This window comes from Budorcas taxicolor, chromosome X, assembly GCF_023091745.1.
Source record: "Budorcas taxicolor isolate Tak-1 chromosome X, Takin1.1, whole genome shotgun sequence".
In the NCBI taxonomy this organism is placed as follows: domain Eukaryota; kingdom Metazoa; phylum Chordata; class Mammalia; order Artiodactyla; family Bovidae; genus Budorcas; species Budorcas taxicolor.
The window spans coordinates 146,052,637-146,073,400 of record NC_068935.1 but is presented as its reverse complement, the minus strand read 5'-3'; the positions used below and the strand labels follow the sequence as shown (position 1 = coordinate 146,073,400).

At 51.9% G+C, this 20,764-nt stretch overlaps 1 protein-coding gene across 1 annotated transcript in view; it reads right to left on the bottom strand.

Annotated features, from left to right (window-relative positions):
• The window catches only part of SHROOM2 (shroom family member 2), a 146,417-nt gene extending 128,637 nt beyond the window's left edge, over positions 1 to 17,780 (bottom strand). Inside the window, exon 1 of the mRNA XM_052663660.1 lies at positions 17,616 to 17,780. Coding sequence (XP_052519620.1) covers positions 17,616 to 17,780 — 165 coding nt within the window. The remainder of the gene's footprint in view (positions 1 to 17,615) is intronic.
• Positions 17,781 to 20,764: the final 2,984 nt, after the last annotated feature.

The following is a 20,764-nucleotide window of genomic DNA, read 5'->3' as shown; positions in this document are numbered from 1 at the left end:
TGCTGAAATCACCACGGAATTAATACAAGTCAAGCAGCAACAGGCCTGTCTTTTCAAGTCCAGATGTTTCCTTTCCAAACTTTCGAGATTCGGGGCATCTAAACATGAATGACAATCAAGCAAAGCTGCACGTACCAGAAAACCCCGCACAGCTGTTTTAAAGACCGACCTATTTGATTAATATGAGTTAATTATTAGAAATTAATTATTCATTCTCCAGGGCTTCCCAGATAGCCCAGCTAGTAAAGAATCCACCTGCAACTGCAGGAGACCTGGGTTCGATTCCTGGATTGGGAAGACCCCCTGGAGAAGAGAAGGGCAACCCACTCCAGTGTTCTGGCCTGGAGAATTCCAAGGACTGTATAGTCCATGCGGTTGCAAAGACACGACTGAGAGACTTGCACTCACTTTGCAGTTCTGCAGAAGTTAAGGTTTTCTTCTTTGTTATGAAGTGAAGTGAAGTGAAGTCACTCAGTCGTGTCCGACTCTTTGCAACCCCGTGGACTGTAGCCCACCAGGCTCCCCGTCCATGGGATTCTCCAGGCAAGAACACTGGAGTGGGTTCCCATTTCCTTCTCCAGGGGATCTTCCCGACCCAGGGATCGAACCCAGGTCTCCCGCATTGCAGGCAGATGCTTTAACCTCTGAGCCACCAGGGAAGCCCTCTTTGTTATATGCCTGTCTAAAAAAAATAAAATAAAAAGCTAACTGATAAAACTCAGTACATGCCACAATTAACAAAATATATCCTTTTTAAAATTCCAAGTGGCATACACAAAGCTAAGCTTCCTCTTAAGCTTGTATCTGAGTCCAAAGACTGTTGACAATGTAACTCTTTTTTTAAATATTCCTTTCAGCATGCAGGATCTTTTAGTTTCATCACATGTGATCCAGTTCCCTGATCAAGGATCGAACCTGGGCCCTCTGCATTGGGAGGAAGGAGTCTTAGCCACTGGACCACCAGGGAACTTTCTCTCTTTTTTTTAAATTGTCCCTAGTGGCGCAGACGGTGAAGAATCTGCCTGCAATGCAGGAGACTAGGGATCGATCCCTGGCTTGGGAAGATCCCCTGGAGAAGGAAATGGCAACCCACTCCAGTATTCTTGCCTGGAGAATCCCATGGACAGAGGAGCCTGGCGGGCTACAGTCCACAGGGGTCACAAAGAGTCGGACACAACTGAGCAACGTTCATCTCACTTCATAGTTGCTTTATAATGCTGTGTTACTTTCTGCTGTACAGCAAAGGAAATCAGTTACACATATACATAGTTATATATACACATATATTCACTCTTTTTCAGGTTTCCTTCCCATTTAGGTCTCTAGAGAGCACTGAGTAAGACAATGTAACTCTTAAGAGAATTACCTTCAAACAACGTGATTAGCTCTGTTAGTGTGAGTCGCTCAGTCCTGCGGGACTCTGCAACCCCATGGATTGCAGCCCTCCAGGCCCCTCTGTCCATGAGATTCTCCAGGCAAGGATACTGGAGTGGGTTGCCATTTCCTTCTCCAGGGGATCTTCCCAAGCCAGGGATCGAACCCGGGTCTCCTGCACTGCAGGCAGATTCTTTACCAACTGGGCTCTACAGTGATACAAAGCAAAGAATTCCAGACTGTGGGGGGAATTCAATACAGCTCTCCAACCAAAAACAACACTATTATATGCTTTGGGCTGCTGACGATCTTTTCCTTTACTTTCAGTTTTTTTCAAGACGGTTTGACTGTTTTTGCAACAAGAAAAAAAGTTTCCCTATGCTAGTAATTGACAAGCACACGGGCAATTAGCACAGATAAATATCATTGTGTTTCAGTCCAGTTCAGTCGCTCAGTTGTGTCCGACTCTTTGCAATCCCCTGGACTGCAGCATGCCAGGCCTCCCTATCCATCACCAACTCCTGGATCTTGCTCAAACTCATGTCCATCGAGTGGGTGATGCCATCCACTGTGTGTACACATTTACAAACGTGGCACAGTTCACAGAGACAGAAGCAGAGTTGCCCCAGCAGCACTGTCTCGTCAGCCTCAGCATTTCCAAGCCACAGGCAAAGAACCTCTTCACGTCCTCTGAAAGTCTAGGACCTCAAGGCCCCTGAGCTGTGATCTTCTTCATTAGCAATTATACACTGACCACACCCCCAAACGCCTTGGTGCTGGTTACTAACTCATCCCAAGTCCATCATCCTTGAGTTTTCAAACTGGACCCTAAAGTTCTGGTCAGCCTAGATCCTCTCTTGGGGTAATAACTTTTAAACACATCTACCATCTTCTCCTTGGCCCTTCTTTTATGTGAGTCCCCTCTTCCTCCCATCCTTCCAACCTTCAGGGGTTCAATGACATATTCACATGTCCCCCTTCCTCCAGCTTCCCCCTGACCTTCCCAGGCTTCCCTCAAGCATGTCAACAGAAGAGGCTCTCCCTTGCCCACTCCCCTCATCACCCCCTTCCCCTAACCCTCAGGTGCCCACCCCAATGCCACCTTCCTACAGGCACCCGCTTTACTCTGCACTAGTCGTTATCTCCCTTTCCTTGACGGTCTACCTGGCGTCTATGTTCCATTCCCTGGAGAAAAGAACAAGTGCCCGCCAAGATCATCATTAATTAATCTGATAGAGGCAGCCCGGTTAATGAGGACTGAAGTGTGCAGTCCTCCCCAGGCAACACCGTCTGCCCTGGAACCTACATGCCTGCTAAGTCACTTCGGTCGTGTCCAACTCTTTGTGATCATATGGACTGTAGCCCACCAGGCTCCTCTGTCCGTGGAGATTCTCCAGGCAAGGATACCAGAGTGGGTCGCCATGCCCTCCTCCTGAGGATCTTCCTGATTCAGGGATCGAACCCACATCTCTAATATCTCCTGCAATGGCCACACGTGCCACCTGCACTTGAACCAGAGCAGTTTAGTAAAGGACAACTAACTCAGCCAGGGAGAAGGGGCGCTCCCTGACATCACGGCAGCGACCTTCCTCTCCTCTGGCCAGCCCTCCCTGAGAGCTAAGTAGCTGGACCGGGGATTCTCTCTGCTCTGACCCACCACCACCACCCTGAACAGTTCCCAAGCAACCGTGTGCAAGAAGGGGAAGGCAAAGCAACCTGGTGAAAATTAAATTACTGGTGGAGGGAAAAGCTAAGGTGGAAAGAAGCTGAATCTTAGAGCGTGCAGGTCTCATTTTTTCATTCATAAATGTGCAGGGAATAAGCTATGTGCTAACTGGACACCCATGGTGACCCACCAGGACAAGGTAAGTAGTCATTCCCTTTTGCCAAGGGTGTAAATTAGGCATTTGGAGAAGGAAATGGCAACCCACTCCAGTATCCTTGGAGGAGCCTAGCAGGCTACAGTCTGTGGGGTCACAAGAGTCGGACACAACTTAGCAAGTAAACCACCACCACCAAATCAGGCATTATTTATTCAGTGTCTCAAGGCTAGGTGTAATCATTAAAAAGAACACACCTAGGGACTTCCCTGATGGTCCAGTGGTGAAGACTCCGAGCTCCCAATGCGGGGGACCCAGGTTCCATCCCTGGTCAGGTAACTAGATTCCACACGCTGCAACTAAGACCCAACTAACAGCCAAAAAAAAAAAAATTAAAAACAAAAAAGGAAAACTTTTGGAAACAAACTTATGGTTTCCAGGGGGTATGGGGGGGCAGGGGCAGGATAAATTAGGAGATTGGGATTGACACATACACACTTATTAATACATATAAAACAGATAACTAATAAGGACCTCCTATATAGCACAGGTAACTCTACTCAATACTCTGTGATGGTCTATTTGGAAACGAATCTCAAAAAGAGTGGACATATGTATCCGCATAACTGATTCACTCTGCTATACACCTGAAACCAACACAATACTGTAAACCAACTGCACGCCAGTAAAAAGTCAAAACAAAAGGAACACTAATTTCTCTCCAGATTTCCTTTGTTGGAACGGTCTAACTCATAGCAAGTAACTGAAGAAACATGCAACAGAGGCTTATTTCTCACTCACGTCCTAGTACTCCTGGGAGGGCAAGGGGCGCTGCGGACAGCCAGCTTCCTCCCCAGGCGTTCAGGGACCTGTGTGCAAGAGGCTCTGCTCCGGAATCATGTGCATCCCAGACAACCGGGAGAGGGGAAAACAGTACAGGTTGGAAACAGGCCTGCCTGCATCACTTCTACTTGCATCTGATTGGGTAGAATTGTCACATGGCCTCATAGCCACAAGGGACGCTGGGAAGTGTAGTCCAGCAGCACATCCAGAGGGAAGAAGAGACTGTCTCCAGTTCATAGCCCCCAAGGTATGCTGGGAAGTGTAGTCCAATAGCCCCCAAGGGCCACTGGGAAGTGTAGTCCAGTGGTGCATCCACAAGGAAGAGGAGACTCAGTCTAGAGTGCACAGCCCCAAGGGACACTGGGAAGTGTAGTCCAGCAGCGCATCCACAAGCAAGAGGAGACTGTCTCCAATGAGCAGATAGCATCTCTACCAAACCCGTAGGTCCAACTCCATGCCCTCAAAGATCTTCTACTACCACAAAGCCAAGCAAGTGAAGAAATGGAGTTTGCTGTCATGGGGACAGTTAACCTTCATCTTTCCTACCATTTTCACTTCCCAAACCACTTTTTAAAAATCCCATTGTTGTGGGAGGGAGGTTCAGGATGGGGAACACATGTGCACCCATGGTTGATTCATGTGAATGTATCGCAAAAACCACAATACTGTAAAGTAGTTAGCCTCCAATTAAAATAAATTCTAAAAATAAATAAATAAAAATCCCATTGGTATTGAATATCACATTGGTCTGAAAGAGCTACCTTTCAAGAATATTATAGAAAAAAAAAATCTGTATTTTTCAGAACAAGTTTTGGTGGAGAAGAGGGAATAATCACTTGCAGCGAGCTGTAAATAGCACAACTAATGTACTGGTGTTGGGCATTAGATAAGTTTCTGAATTAAATGCTTTTCTACAAATCCAATACTAAATGATCAAAATCGGTAACAAAATCTCTAGGAGACCTATTAAAATGCTGCCACACAAAATCTAGGTTAAAGTCTTTCCATGGTAAATTACCAGTTCAATACATTAACACTACTTTTCATAGCTTTCCAAATTCTTTTTTTTTTAATGTTTTATATTTTGTATTGGAGTATAGCTAATTAACAAAGAATGCTGTGATGGTTTCAGGTAAACAGCAAAGGGACACAGCCATACATACACACAAATCCACTGTCCCCCAGCACTCCTCCTATTCAGGTTTTCACATAACACTAAGCAGAGTTCCCTGTGCTGTCCAGCAGGTTCTTGCTGGCTCTCCATGTTAAATACAGCAGTGTGTCCATGTCCATCCCAGACTCCCTGACTATCCCTTCCCCTATCCTTCCCCCTGGTGACCATAAGGTTATTACAGAGTATTGAGCAGAGTTCCCTGTGCTGTCCAGCAGGTCCTTGCTGGTTCTCCATGTTAAATACAGCAGTGTGTCCATGTCCATCCCAGACTCCCTAACTATCCCTTCCCCCATCCCTCCCCCTGGGAACCATAAGGTTATTACAGAGTATTGAGCAGAGTTCCCTGTGCTGGACAGTAGGTCCTTCTTGGTCATCCATGTTAAATACAGCAGTGTGTCCATGTCCGTCCCACAGTTTTCCAAATTCTTAATAAAGCAGAAAGAGGTAGGGAGAAAGGAAGAGGAGGGAAGAGAGATGGAATTTAAATCTACCACAACTAGCTTTCCTTACTGCCTCATTTCATCCCCATGTTAATAATATACTTAAGTGAAAGTGATTCTAGTTTGATGGCCGGAACAATTAAGGATCAGCAAAGGTTCCGGATGGACAGTAACATCTAGCTATGCCTGTGAGACATTCCTTCCCAACTGGAACCACCATGGCCAGGCCAGTGATGACCACTCTGACCTCACCAGGCAAGGCAGGGTTCCTCTAAACTGGCAAACCTCAGGTCAACTTTCGAACATGCCCTACACCAGAAAGCTGTTCTCACTGGAGGAAAATAGTATCTGACAGAGATGTGCCTGGCCCCAAAGAAACAATCAAAACAGTGGCCTTTCAAGACAGCCCCGGGAAGCAGCCTGGCTAGATCACTCACCCGGGCGGGTGACTCACCCTGAACCAGGTGGTCACCCGCTCTTACACGCAGTCAGACAGCAAGGTCCCCCCACTAGACATTCAGACTGAGCCTCCAACAGGGCAGACAGAAGCCACACACAGACACACACACAGCAGCAGAGCTCAGAAATGGAATCTACGCAGAAGACATTTTTAAAAGCCAGTTTGATATACTCACAGATGTGAAAGAAGAACCATGAAACAGGATCAGTATGGTATCAAAAAGGAACATTCAAGAGCAATAACCCTGGTGGCTCAGTGGTAAAGACTCCGCCTGCAAATGCACAAGACACGGTGCAATCCCTGGGCCGGTCAGAACCCACAGGCTGCGGAGCAACTAAGCCCAAGCACCAAAACTACTAAGCGTGTGCTCTTGAGCCTGGGGGCTGTAATGACTAAGCCCACACGTCCTAGAGCCCTGTGCTCCACAACAAGAGAAACCACCACAACGCGAAGCCCATGCACCGTAACTAGAGAGTAACCCCTGCTCATCGCAGCTAAAGAAAAGCCTGCAGAGCAATCAAGACTGGAAGAATAAAAATAAACTATTTTTTTTTAGCTGCTCAGACATGTCTGACTCTTTGTGACTCCATGGACTGTATCCCGCCAGGCTCCTCTGTCCATGGGATTCTCCAGGCAAGAACACTGGAGTGGGTTGCCATTTCCTTCTCCAAGGGATCTTCCTGACCCAAGGATCGAACCCAGGTCTCCTGCATTGCAGGCAGATTCTTTACCATGTGAGAGCTATAGGGAAGTCCCTTAAAAAGAACAGTAAGAGAGAGGGGAAAAAAAAAAAAAAAAACTTTGGAATTTGGAGAAAAAAACTGAAAGCACACATTTAAAACTTAATCGAGGGGCTTTCCTGGTGGCTCAATGGTAAAGAATCTGCCTTGTGATGCAGGAGTCACAGGTTCAATCCCTGATCCGGGAAGATCCCACACGCGGCTGAGCAACTAAGCCCGTGAGCCACAACTACTGAGCCTGCTCTCAGCAACAAAAGAAACCACCGCAATGAGAGGCCCACGCATTGCAACTAGAGAAAACCCAACGCTGCATCGAAGACCCAGCACAGCCAAAAAGAAATGAAATTTTTGAAAAAGAAAAAAGTACTTTAAAAAAAACTCAGTGGTTTGGAAGACATGGTTGCAGGCCATCTCCCCAGACGAACCAAAGTAGAGAGAAGAGAAAAATAAGACAAAAAAATCAGAGCCAGCCCAAAGGATGAAGAGACAGAAGGGCTTGTTGTCTTCCCAATATTACTGCACACCAGCAGAGATGAGAACACCAGCTGCAAAGAAAGTGCAGAGGGAAAACTGTCTCCAGCTCAGGCCTCTACACCCAACAATCCAATTACTGTCACAGTACATTAATGACATTTTCAAACAAAGAAGGTCTCAAAAGACGCTCCCTCACCCCTGTGTGTCTGAATATAGAAAACGATTTTTCGCAATTCGGGAAGATGTGGAGGATAAATTAATGATAAAGCACTCAGGAAATTAGGCAAAGAAACAAAACCTATCATTAACCTCAGTGATAATGAAAACTTTGTGCTGGGCAAAAAAAAAAAAAAATATTCAGAGTTTCCACCACCAGGTTCAGCAGTGTTGGCACTGGCATTCAAAAAACCATAGCCAGTGAAAACTGCTAATCTGGTGGTTCTCAAAGTGGGAGATTTTTGTCCCCCCGGCAGGGGACACCTGGCGAGGCTTTTTTGATCTCGACTACAGGTGGAGATGTCTGTGCGGGCATCTCGTGGGTGATGTCAGAGGTATTACTCACCAGCCCACACTGCACAGGACAGTGCCCACCACAAAGAATTATGTGGCCCCAGAGGTCAACAGTGCTAAGGCTGAAAAAAATCCCTCTTCTGACCAGAATTATGATCGTAGTTATAATGGGAAGTTGGGGGCCCCAAGATATGTGTCTGCGTAGTTGGTGGGAAGGAGGTGCATGAAAAAGAGACCACATCCCAAGTGGGAAGTTGACAGTCATCCAGAAACGGAACAAACAAAAGCAGCAGCAAGACAGAATGTAAGCAAATGCCCAAAGAAATCAGCTGAAAAGTTTCAACAGCTTCTCTAGAGGAAGAGGAAACGGCAAGTGTGGAGCTGCTGGGTTTAATAACAAGCCCTGAAGAACTATTTGATTATTTAAACTGTGCGAGGGCCATTTTGATAAAAACTAAAAAGAAAACTCAAAAAGATAACACTAACAACTGCGTCCCTTTCCTCCCTTGAAGAAGTAAAAATGTTGCCTTTAGAGCCCTCACTGTTATCTACCTGGGTTCTCTTTGACCTTCACAATTCGCCTTTGATCTGAAAGTCTTGGTCACTTTAGAAGCTACCCCAACTCTTTCCAATTCATCCAACCAAGGCGGTAGATACTACCTCCAACTTTATAGCCAGGAGATTTAAAAAAAGAAAAAAAAAAAAGCCCAGATTTTTTTTTTTTAATGTGACTGTGCAATTCAGAACATCCTGGTTTTTCAGAAGTCTGATTTGTTCAAACCTGAAATAAAGTTATTGTTGTTCAGTAAGTCGTGTCCAACTCTTTATGACCCCTTGGACTGTCTGTAGCACGCCAGGCTACCCTGTCCTTCATCAGCTCCCAGAGCTTGCTCAAACTCATGTCCATTGTGTCAATGATGTTATCTGTCTCATCCTCAATCACCCCCTTCTCCTCCTGCCTTCAACCTTTCCCAGCATCAGGGTCTTTTCCAATGAGTCAGCTCTTCGCATCAGGCGGCCAAAGGATTGGATTCAGCTTCAACATCAGTCCTTCCAATGAATATTCAGGGCTGATTTCCTTTAGGATGGACTGGTTGGATCTCCTTGCTGTCCCTGGGACTCTCAAGAGTCTTCTCCAGCACCACAGTTTTAAAGCATCAATTCTTCAGCGATCAAGCCTTCTTTATGGTCCAACTCTTATGTCCATACATGACTACTGGAAAAAACATAACTTTGTACTGATCTTTGACGGCAAAGTGATATCTCTGCTTTTTTTCAATGAGATTTATTTATTTATTTGGCTGTGCCAGGTCTTAGTCATGGCATGTAGGAGCCAGTTCCCCGACCAGGGATCAAACCCAAGCCCCCTGCATTGGGATTGCAGAGTCTTAGCCACTGGGCCCCCAGGGAAGTCCCTCTGCTTTTTAATACACTGTCTAGGTTTGTCATAGCTTTCCTTCCAAGGAGTAAGCATCTTTTAACTTCATGGCTATAGTCACTGTCCACAGTCATTTGGGAGCCCAAGAAAATAAAATCTGCCACCATTTACACTTTTTCCCCCATCTATTTGCCATGAACTAATGGGATGGTTGCCATGATCTTAGTTTTTCTAATGCTGAGTGTTAAGCCAGCTTTCTCACTCTCCTCTTTCACCTTCATCAAGTGACTCCAATTATTTTTTCAATGATAACCTACTGTGCTTGTACTCAGACAAGTTCCCCCAAAGAGGGGCCTTAACATCCCTACTGGTCAATGCAAGAGGCTCCCAGGTTAACAGGAAAACAATTTTTCCACAAGATACACCCTCCCTCTCTGGGACACTGGCGTGTTTTTTTAAAAAAAGACCAAAAAAGAACCTGAGCGCTTTCAAAGTCCTTCGTGTGGGTGGAAGGTTCAGCCTGGGAGAGCTCGGCTTGCAGAAATGTCTCCTCAAAGGATGACCTGACTGCGGTGTGTGAAAAGTAAAAGAGGTAATGAAAGTGAATAAAAAGTCTGTTCAGCCTTCAAATCCTGAAACAATCTCGTTGGCTGTTTACACTGTGCCCAGTGTACAAGGAGCAAAGCTCCCAAGGGCCCCAAAGAAATCCACAGACCGGGGTTTATTTGCACGCTGACACAAAACAGCTTTGGCAAGAGGACGGCTCCAAAACACTTCCGCCAAATAGAAAAACCAGCCGTCTCCAAGCTGGGAGCCCGGTTTCTTCGGCTGCGAGATAGAAAGGTGAGTGAAGAAATCCCAGCTCGTTAGGACAAGGTGAAAACCAGAAATTTTTTTATGAGTCTTTCATTCTCCTTCTCGTTTCTACATTTAGCTCTCGGGCAAAGTCATTTTCTTTTTTCAAAGGGTGAACGTTAGGACATGTTCCAAACTACTCATAACTGGACCAGGAAGGGCAAAATCCTTCCCGGTGGGGAAGTGTGATGCAAACCTCAAGTTTACAGCTTTTCACGCTTAGAAGCCTCTGGGTTTATGGATGAGTCAAGATGAGTTGGGAATTCTGAGGTGGTGGTAGTATGTTAAAGGACCCAACCACCAATGCAGGAGACTTAAGAGATGCAGGTTCGATCCTTGGGTCAGGAAGATCCCCTGGCAATGCAAACCCACCCCAGTATCCTTGCCTGGAGAATCCCACGGACAGAGGAGCCTGGCGGGCTACAGTCCATGGGGCCGTAAAGAGTCGGACATACTGAGTGACTAACACGTAACAAGCCGAGTTAATTTCTGGGAGAGGAAGAACACACACACCCTCTGCACCTCAAAGCTCCAGCACCAGAGCTGGGGAGGGGAGCGAAGGTTTTTTGCCCAACTTCCCATCCCCACATGGAAAACACGTCCTGAGGACCAGGGGTGAGAACTTGCAAGACCCAGAGAGGCAGAGGCTGGCACAGGGGGAGAAAGACACACCTGAAGGCCAGTTGGCAGACAGGCCTACCAACCACAAAGGTATTTCAGCACGGGGGGCGGGAAACTGACCCCTTTTTTTTTTAAACCGCACTGTGAATTTTTAAATACAAACATGTCTTTGGAACTCCACTCTTCCTCCGAACAGACACAAACTGCAGCTGGCCTCAAAGTGGCCAGGACCTCACCGTGCCCAGGAGTTGCCCTGGCTACCACAGTACCCGAGGTAGCTAAGGTGGGGGTGTCCAGCCCTTACCCACCCACCTTTTCTGTCTATGGAGCCCTGGGAAAGCGGCTGTAGGATTCTGCTTCAACACAGACATCAAGCAAAACGCAGAGAGGCTGAGATAAATCAGCTCCCAATCCATAGCTCTGGGCTTCCCAGGTGGGCTCAGCGGTAAAGAATTTCTCACCTGCCAATGCAGAAGCTGCAGGTTCGATCCCAAGGGTCAGGAAGATCCCCTGGAGGAGGAAATGGCAACCCACTCCAGGATTCTTGCCTGCAGAATCCCACGGACAGAGGAGCCTGGCGGTACATGGGGTCGCAAACAGTCAGACAGGACTTGTGACTAAACCAAAATTCACACTCACTGACATGAATGAATCAGCCATGGGTGTACTGAATCCCCCCGTTCCACCTCCCTCCCCATCCCATCCCTCTGGGTTGTCCCAGCGCACAGGCTTTGAGTGCCCTTTTCGAACTTGGACTGGTCAGCTATTTCACATATGCTAATATACATGTTTCAAAAACCACCACAATATAGTAATTAGCATCCAATTAAAATAAATTAATTTTTTTAATGAAAAAAAAATTCACAGCTCACGTCTACAGATGCCCTGTTTTCAAAACCTTCAACGGTCATTGACAAAGAGCTTGGCTCTTGAGGGGGCAAATATGGGGACATCAGTGACAACAGCTTGTCCCAAAGAGGGGTTACCGGGTCACCGATCAGCATGACTCAGCACAACCCATAAAAAACGCAGCCCCTTTCAAACCACAAGGCGACCCGCCAACAGCTCTGAACCTTCACTATCAGGAGGACCTCTGAATTGGGACATCACTCACCTGGCTGTGTGGGCCAATCGCACCCACCCCGACCCCCCAGTGTGTGTCCTGATTCCCCCCCACCAGCCGGCCTTCAGCTTGCAAACCGGGAAGGACATTTAAAGACATAGCCTTGCGTCCAGTGAGGGGTTTAAGGGTCTGGAGACCCAGGAGAGGGGTCGCACTGGCCAGCTCCCTGCCCCCGCACCTCCCCAGGAGGTCCTGGTCCCCAAGAGGCAACCTGAAACTCATCAAGGTCCCAAATGAGCCACCCCTGGGACCGGGGAAGGCCCAGATGACTGTCTTTCTTCTGGGGGTGCTCAAGGAAAGGCTCTGGCATTCCCGGTTGGAGGGGAAAGGGGAAGGAGGGGAATCTAAGACGTGATGAAAAGGAGAAGCAAGGCTTCATTCCTTCCCGAGGTTAATAAACATTCCTGAGGCCGCAGGGGGCCCACTGACACCCAGCTAGCGGGCTTCGGGCTTCCCAGTGAATCCCCTGGGTGGCCCTTCTGGAATCTGAGCCCCTCCGCAGACATTTCAGAAGTCAGGCCCTCCCCCAACCTCCCCCCACCACCCCGCCGCACCCAAGTCTTCCACTTGCTGAGCAGATGGAGAGAGGAACTCCCACCAGCTGCAGCGCTCAACCTACAGACAACGCTCCTGAGAGGGCCTGCATCAGAGCAGAGCCTTGGAGACGTGGACACGTCAAGGTCTCTGGAGTTCCTTAGGGCAGGGATGTTATTTCTGCTGCACACACACACAAAACAAAAAAACGGCCTTTTGTGTTTTTTTTCCGGCCCTGGTAAACCTCAAGCTTACAAGTCAGTGTCAAGATGCTAAACGGTTACAAATCTTGCTGGCTGCATTTCTGGGGGACTGACTCCATGTGGCTCAGCTGGTAAAGAATCCCCCTGCAATGTGGGAGACCCGGGTTCAATCCTTGGGTTGGGAAGATCCCCTGGAGAAGGGAACAGCTAACCCACCCCAGTATTTGCGGGCTTCCCTGGTGGTTCAGCTGGTAAAGGATCTGCCTGCAATTCAAGAGACCTGGGTTCGATCCCTGGGTTAGGAAGATCCCCTGGAGAAAGGAACAGCTAACCACCCCAGTATTCTGGCCTGGAGAATCCTGTGGACTGTTTAGTCCAGGGGGTCACAAAGACTCAGACACGACCGAGAGACTTTCACTTCACTCACCACGCATGCACTTGAGATTCCAACAATGCCACTTCGGGGGAGTCAGAGTCCCTTTAACCTCGACTCCGACCCAGAGAAAAGGCAGTTACTCGGGGAGCAGCCCCTGCCAAGTGCCCATAAAACACAGCTCCCGGGAGTTCCTGCTCCCATTTCCTTTTTTCCAGCTACAAAAAATGCAGATGAAGCAAGTATTTGTTTGAGTTTTACTATGTAAATAAAGCCTATTATCAGGGCCAGTGCCGAGGAAGAAAATAGGCTTCCCCACCCAGGTAGGCCAGGCCAGGGGCCTCCCAAGCACCTTCAAAAAGAATAAAGCACAGCTTTCCAAGCTAAAATCCTTTCAAAGCAAAAGTGGTGCACAGTTCATCTGCTGCTGCTGCTGCTAAGTTGCTTCAGTCATGTCCAACTCTGTGCGACGCCACAGATGGAAGCCAACCAGGCTCCCCCGTCCCTGGGACTCTCCAGGCAAGAACACTGGAGTGGGTTGCCATTTCCGTCTTCAATGTTCTATCGAGGGCGATTTTGTGCCAGGGGGCACGTGGCAGTACAAGACACTTTCGGTTGTCACACATGGGAGAAGGGATTACATTGCCAGTGGGTACAGGCTAGAGTTGCTGCTAGACACCCTACAATACACAGGAAAGGACCCCCCCCACACACACCCCACTCAGCAAAAAAGGATCCAGTCCAGAACATCAGAAGTGCCAAGGCTGAAAATCCCTCATGGTGGCGGTGGCGGTGGTGATGTTAATTTCATTTCTCAGTCGTGTCTGACTCTTTGCGACCCCGTGGACTTTAGCCCCGCTAGGCTCCTCTGTCCGTGGAATTCTCCAGGCAAGAATCCTGGAGTGGTTGCCATTTCCTTCTCCAGGGAGATCTTCCCCACCCAGAGATCGAACCCATGTCTCCAACTGGAGAAAAAGCAGAGATATGCAGGGTCAAGATCTGACCCTCAGGGTCCTTCTCAGGATGTGACCTCAGGGCTGTTTCATCTATAAAATGGGCTAATAAAACTCCATCAGGAAATCAGGGACTGAACTGGCCTTGTTCTTGGTATCACCTCCAGCTCGAAGCTGTACACTCCCAGGAGGCTTTCAACCAAGACACTTGTCATGATACATCTTACACGGGATCAGGCTTCTTCCAAGTCAGATTCTGTTAGAAATGAGCTGTAAAATACCCCAGCACTCTAATATGTAAAATTTCAGCGTTTCTTAAATACAAAAAAAAAAAAAAAAAAACCTATTAGAAGACCCATTATTTAATGAGCCCTAGAGATGTTTCAGTAGCTACTGGGAAAGAAAAGATTCAAAGCTTGGATTAATCCAAATTCTGGTGGTGGAACACGTTTCCCCAGTCCCCATCACAACAATCTACTTTCATTTTTTAAGAGATTATAATGGGCACACTTTTCTCCATCCTTTCCTAATAAGTTCAGTTCAGTCGCTCAGTCGTGTCCGACTCTTTGCGACCCCATGAATTGCAGCACGCCAGGCCTCCCTGTCCATCATCAACTCCCGGAGTTCACTCAGACTCACGTCCATCGAGTCAGTGATGCCATCCAGCCATCTCATCCTCTGTCATCCCCTTCTCCTCCTGCCCCCAATCCCTCCCAGCATCAGAGTCTTTTCCAATGAGTCAACTCTTTGCATGAAGTGGCCAAAGTACTGGAGTTTCAGCTTTAGCATCAGTCCTTCCAAAGAACACCCAGGGCTGATCTCCTTCAGAATGGACTGGTTGGATCTCCTTGCAGTCCAAGGGACTCTCAAGAGTCTTCTCCAACACCACAGTTCAAAAGCATCAATTCTTCGGCGCTCAGCTTTCTTCACAGTCCAACTCTCGCATCCATACATGACCACAGGAAAAACCATAGCCTTGACTAGACAGACCTTTGTTGGCAAAGTAATGTCTCTGCTTTTCAATATGCTATCTAGGTTGGTCATAAGTTTCCTTCCAAGGAGTAAGCATCTTTTAATAAAATGACAGTTAATTACTTTAGTTGTTAACAACCAGCTGTTGGATCACGAGCAAACATCACTGATGACTTAATCCAGCAGAAAATGCAAGCGGGTGAAACACTGCCAATACCACACAATACAATGTGTGGTAAAAAATACACATGTGCGTGTGACAGCATGCACGTGTGCATGTATATACACAAGTGTGAGTGGAAATTTAGCACGGGCATCCCAAACTGTCCTGAATCCTCTCCATCCTAAGCAAAGAAACCACATTATCTCCAGTCACAGTATAACACCTAGAAAAACCAAGCAGCAGTTTAAGGGAGGGACATAGGAGCATGTCAGGCTAAAATCACAAGCAGCTTTATTTCTGCAAAACCCTGAAGCATGATCTGGAAAGGCAGAGTGTGTACACTGCCACCAGTCTAGCCAAACAAAGACACACACACACACATGAAGAGTGTGTACACTGCTACCAGTCTAGCCAGAGACACACACAGAAACTCACACAGACTCACACACACACAGTGTGTACACTGCTACCAGTCTAGCCACACAAAGACACACACATGAAGAGTGTGTACACTGCTACCAGTCTAGCCACACACAGACACACAAAGTGTGTACACTACCAGTCTAGCCACACACATACACACCCAGAGTGTGTACAATGCTACCAGTCTAGCCACAAAGAGAGAGACACACACACAGTGTGTACACTGCTACCAGTCTAGCCACATAGACACACACACACCCAAGACACACACACAATCCCACACCAGACACACACAGCCCCACACACCCAAACCATAGCAACTACCGGGAGAGCCCATCAGGGGCTAAATCAGGAGCCAACAGCCCCCAGTGGTCTGCACAGGCCCTGGTTTGTGTCCACAGGCTCTACCGCCCCCCTCCTTCGGTTTGTAGAAGGGGGCCCTCTTTCACAGGAAGATGTAACGCCACTAAGAACTCGCCACTAAGAACTCGGTGGTTGGGGTGTTACGACTTGGGGTACAGAGAAAGGGGGAGGTACTCCGTAATCCTTTTCCCCAGCTTCCGGTAAAACAACTGAATTTTTAGGCCAGTTTTCTTACCCATTGGAAGCCCCCAAAGCAAGACACTACCTTCAACAATGTTGTACCACTTATTCGATCTGCTCTAACGACAGGTCCGAGGAAGACAGCTTGAATTGGATCTGCGTGTGTCCCTTTTTAAAAGAAACACCTGAAGGTCTTAAGGTTTGGGGGATTCACCTGGTATCTTTTTAACCTTTACCATCCAAAATGTCTGGTAAAACGCATTATTTAAAAGGCTCAAGCTACTATGCTGTAAGGCATATGCAGGGAGCACCACGCCTGCACAAAGTCTGCCCACTAAGCTGCCTCCCACTTTTCAAAGAATTCAATGCATTAATAGGTTGCACCTGGGTGAAACTTACAACAACAAAGACACTCAACCCCCAGTTCAAAATTCTGTGCAGGTTTCCCCTCAGAGTCTCTAGTTTATAACCATAAAAAAATGAGAGAAAATAAAAAGATTAGTTCGGTCTCTCAGATTAGTTCGGTCTCTCATTTGTTATCTAGATAACAAAGCCACACCACCTCCTAAATTCAATCCGGTGGGGCCGGTTAGAAATCAGTTCACTGCTTCCAGCCCTGCTGAAGCAGGAAAGCAGAGAAAAAAACAATAAGTCACCTTCAAACCCTTCTGCGAGCCAAGAATTTTTCTGCATTTTAAAGAGAACTTTGTCCCCAGGAATGGCGCAGCCCAGACCTTCCAAGAGAAACTGACCAAGAGAGAGTTTTAAACAGGGGAAAACCAAACGACTGGTTTGTGTCTGTTTTTACGGGTTTATAAAAGGCTCGGCAGCTCGACAGGCTCGGCAGCTAAGTCTCAATATGGGTTATCTATTTCGAGGCAAAAAAATTAAAAGTTCTAAAGTAAACCCTACACACACACACTCAGTTCAGTCGCTCAGTCGTGTCCGACTCTTTGCGACCCCATGGACACACACACTAGCAACTTATTATCAAATCCCACTTTTATAAAGGACTCTGAAAACTTTCAGTTTCTTTTTTCTTTTTTGCAAGTATCCAGGGGGCCGCGGATCTAGGGCTGGAAGCCAAACATCAGTAAATATTGATGGGCTTTTGGGAATGGAGAAGCTGGCCTGCCGGCAGCTGCTCGCCCACACGTCCTAGAGATAAGGGGTGCGGGTCCAAGGCGGGGTGCAGAAACAAGCACCCGGACAGGCTAACACAGGAGGGGCAGGCTCTGTCCACCCGGCGCACGTGGGAACGTTCTCCCCAGACCTTTGGGCTAGCCCGCCTGTACAGACCACCACTAGCGAGGCCGGGAGTGACAGCGGAGGGCCGGGCCCCTTCCAAGAGGGGGAGGGGAGAGATCTGAAACAGGAGCCATTGAAACTATCCGCGGCGCCGGGAGCCAAAAAGGGCTGGGAAACAAGGCACGGCGGCCCAGGTGGCGCCCGGACCACACACCTAAGGCGGCTCCCAGCGCCCCACGTTCTCGCGGGGAACCCCGGCAAACGCGTGTCCCGGGGCGGGGCGCCACCCGAACCCCCCCGCCCCCGCCCGGCGCTCCCGACCTCGACGAATCCCCCGCCCCTCGAGGCCACCTCCCGGCTGTCACCGTGCAAGTCCCACGCACCCCCTCACCTTGGTGATGACCAGCGGCTCGCCGTGCTCGCGGCCGCCCTTCAGGGTGAAGCCCCAAGGGGCGCCGCCGCTCAGCTGCACCTCCACCAGGCGCCCGCCATCGGCCGCCCGCGCCTCGGCCTCCGCCAGTCGCTCCGGCCGCGCGTGGGGCTCAGCGCCCTCCATGGCGCGGGGCGCAGAGGCGGCGCGGCCGCTCAGGCCTCCGGGGCCGCCTGATCCGCGCCCATACGCTCCGGAGAAGCCCAGCCGGCCGAGGGCGAGGGAGGCTCTCGGCGCCCCGGTCGCCGGCCGCGGGCAAACTTGCGCTGCAACTTGCAAGGAAAGTGCCGGCCGGGGACGGGAGGGAGCACGAAGGACTCTCGGCGCTGCGCACCGGGGAAGGCGGGCCCCGGAGGGGGCGGGCCCGCGGAGAGGGGGCGGGCCGCCGCGGGGAGGGGGCGGGGAGCCGCGGGGCCCGGCGCGCTCTCGGGGCCAGGGGGCGGGGCGCGTGAGACGGGGTTTGGCTCGCGTGGCGTGCGCAGGAAGTGGGACTCTCGTCGTTCTGCGCGCCGGGGGGAGAGCTACCCCGTGGCCGCAGGAACCGGTGTCTGGCGCCGCGCGTGCTGGGGGGAGGGCTGGTCCGGCGCGCTCAGAAATGGGGGAGACTCACGCCGCGGCGCGCGCCCAGAAACTGAGGGCTCGCGCCCCGCCGCGCGCGCAGGAAGGGGGGTGGTTCTCGCGCCGCGCGCGCCAGGGGGAGGGCCGGCTCCGCGCGCTCAGGAACGAGGGGCTCGCGCCGCGCGTGACCGGAGGCTCCGCGCGTGCAAAATGTGGGGGCTCGCGTCGCGCCGCGTGCGCAGAAAGGGGCGGGGCTAGCGCGCCCGGGGGAGGGCTGAACGCGCGCCCGCAAGGAGTTGCTCGCGCGGCGCGTGGAAGAACCAGGGTACTCCCGTGGCGCCGCGCGCGCAGGAAAGGGGGATGCTCGCGCCGCCTGTGCAGCAAGAGAGCGGCCTCGCGCCGCGCGCGCACGGGGAAAGGCTGGCCCCACGCGCGCGCAGTTACTGCCGTCTCGCGCCGCGCCGCGCCGTGCGCGAGGGAAAGGGGGAGCTCGCGCCGCGCGCTCCCCGGCGAGGGCTGGCCCTGCGCACACGAGAACCGGGGAGCTCACGCTGTGCCGCGCGCGCAGGAACGGGGGGCGTTCTCGTGCCGCGCGCGCCGCGGGGAGGGCTAGCCCCGGGCGCGCAGTAACAGGGGACGTATTCGCGCCGCACGCGCCGCGGGGAGGGCTGGCCCCGCGTGCTCAGGAACGAGGGGCGTTGCGCCGCGCGTGACGGGAGGCTCCGCGCGCGCAAGAAGTGGGGGCTCGCGTCGCGCCGCGTGCGCAGGAAGGGGCGGGGTTAGCGCCGCGTGCGCCGGGGAGAGGGCTGACCCCGCCCGCGCAGGAACCTGGGGGCACGCGCCGCGGCGCGCGCCCAGGAAGCGGGGTCTCGCGCCGCGCGTGCCGGGGGTGGCTCCGCGCACGCAGGAAGAGGGACTAGCGCCGCCGGTGGCAAGGGGCCCCGCGCGCGCAAGAGGTGGGGCTCGCGCCGCGCCGCGTGGGCAGGAACAGGGGGGCTCGCACCGCGCGCGCCGGGGTAAGGAAAGGCTGGCCCGCGCGCGCAGGAACGAGAGTGCTCGCGCCGCGCCGCACGCGCAGGAAAGGGTGTGTGTGGGGGTGTGGGGGTGGGGGTGTGGGTGTGGGTGTGTGTGTGTGTGTCTGTGTGTGTGTGTCCAGTCTGGCAAAGTAGTCGTCTCCCCTTTCTTCAAAGGTTTGTTGACTTCAAGCGAAGGTCCTAGCTCTGTGGGAGTGATTTCCCTGTCGGAGAGGGGCCATAGAAACGCAGTATTTTAATGCAAATCACGGCTCAGTCACTGTTTATGAACTGGCAATGGATCAAAATGAAGTCTGTCAGAGACCCACACTGGTCAGACCTGGCAAGAGCGCGTGGTTTCTGGGGGAGATGGGTTAAGATGAGGCAGCACTGTTGAGGGCTCCGGGTTCTGGAGAATTAACACCCCCCTCCCACCCCGCCCCGGGAAGGCCTGCTGACGGGCGAGAGAGCTGACTTCCCGACCCTGAGCTCTCTGCCTCCACCCCTCCTCCTCGCTGCCAAGCATCTCCCTCGAGAGGCCTCGTGGCGTTCCGCGCTGCCCTCACCGAGCCTGGTGCCTTTTATGCCATCGCGGGGGGTCGGGCGGGGGCCGCGGGGAGGCCCAGGGCACGTGACGCCCCCTCCCCGCCGTCTCCGCGTCCGGCACATGACCCAGGCCGGCCCGCAGACCCGAGCCGCGCGCGTCCCCAGCACGACCCATGGCCTCCCCGCGCCTCGGCACCTTCTGCTGCCCCACGCGGGACGCCGCCACGCAGCTCGCGCTGGGCTTCCAGACGCGGGCTTTCCACGCGCTATGCCTGGGCAGCGGCGCGCTCCGCCTAGCGCTTGGCCTCCTGCAGCTGCGGCCCGCGCGCCGGCCCGCGAGTCCCGGGGTCGCCTGGGCCCGCCCCGTCTCCGTGCGCATCGTGCGCGCCGCCACCACTTGCGACGTGCTCGCCTGCCTGGGTGAGCGCGCGACCCGCGCGGGCGGGTGGCGACCCGTCGGTGTGCGAGTGAGGACGCCCGGCCCGCGGGTGGGGACTCGAGCATGTGTGGTTAAGGGCGCGGGGCCCGCGTGTGGGGACCCGACTATTAGTGGTTGAGGGCCCGTGCCCCACGGGTGGGGACCCCCTTCGTGAGAGGTGAGGGTGCGCACGGCCCCCGGGTGGGGACCCCTCCATGCGCAGTTGAGGGCGGGCGGCCCGCGAGTAGGGCTCCCTCTGTGGGTGAGGACGTCCGGTCCCCAAGTAGGGACCCGCCTGCGTTTTTTCAGGGCACGCCTACATGCGCAGTTGAGAGCCCGTGGGGCTTCGTACGAGGTTGATGGGTTGCGGCCCGCGAGTGGGCTCCCCTTCGTGGGAGTTGTGGGCGCACGGCCCGTCGGAGGTGGGGACCACTGCGTGCGCGCTCGAGGACGCGTGACTTAACGGTGGGGACCCCTCCGTGTGAGGGTGAGGATGCCTGGCCCGCGAGTAGGGAGCCGTCTGTGCGTTTTGCAGGGCGCCCATTCCTCGGTGGAGACCTTGCCGTGGGCGGTTG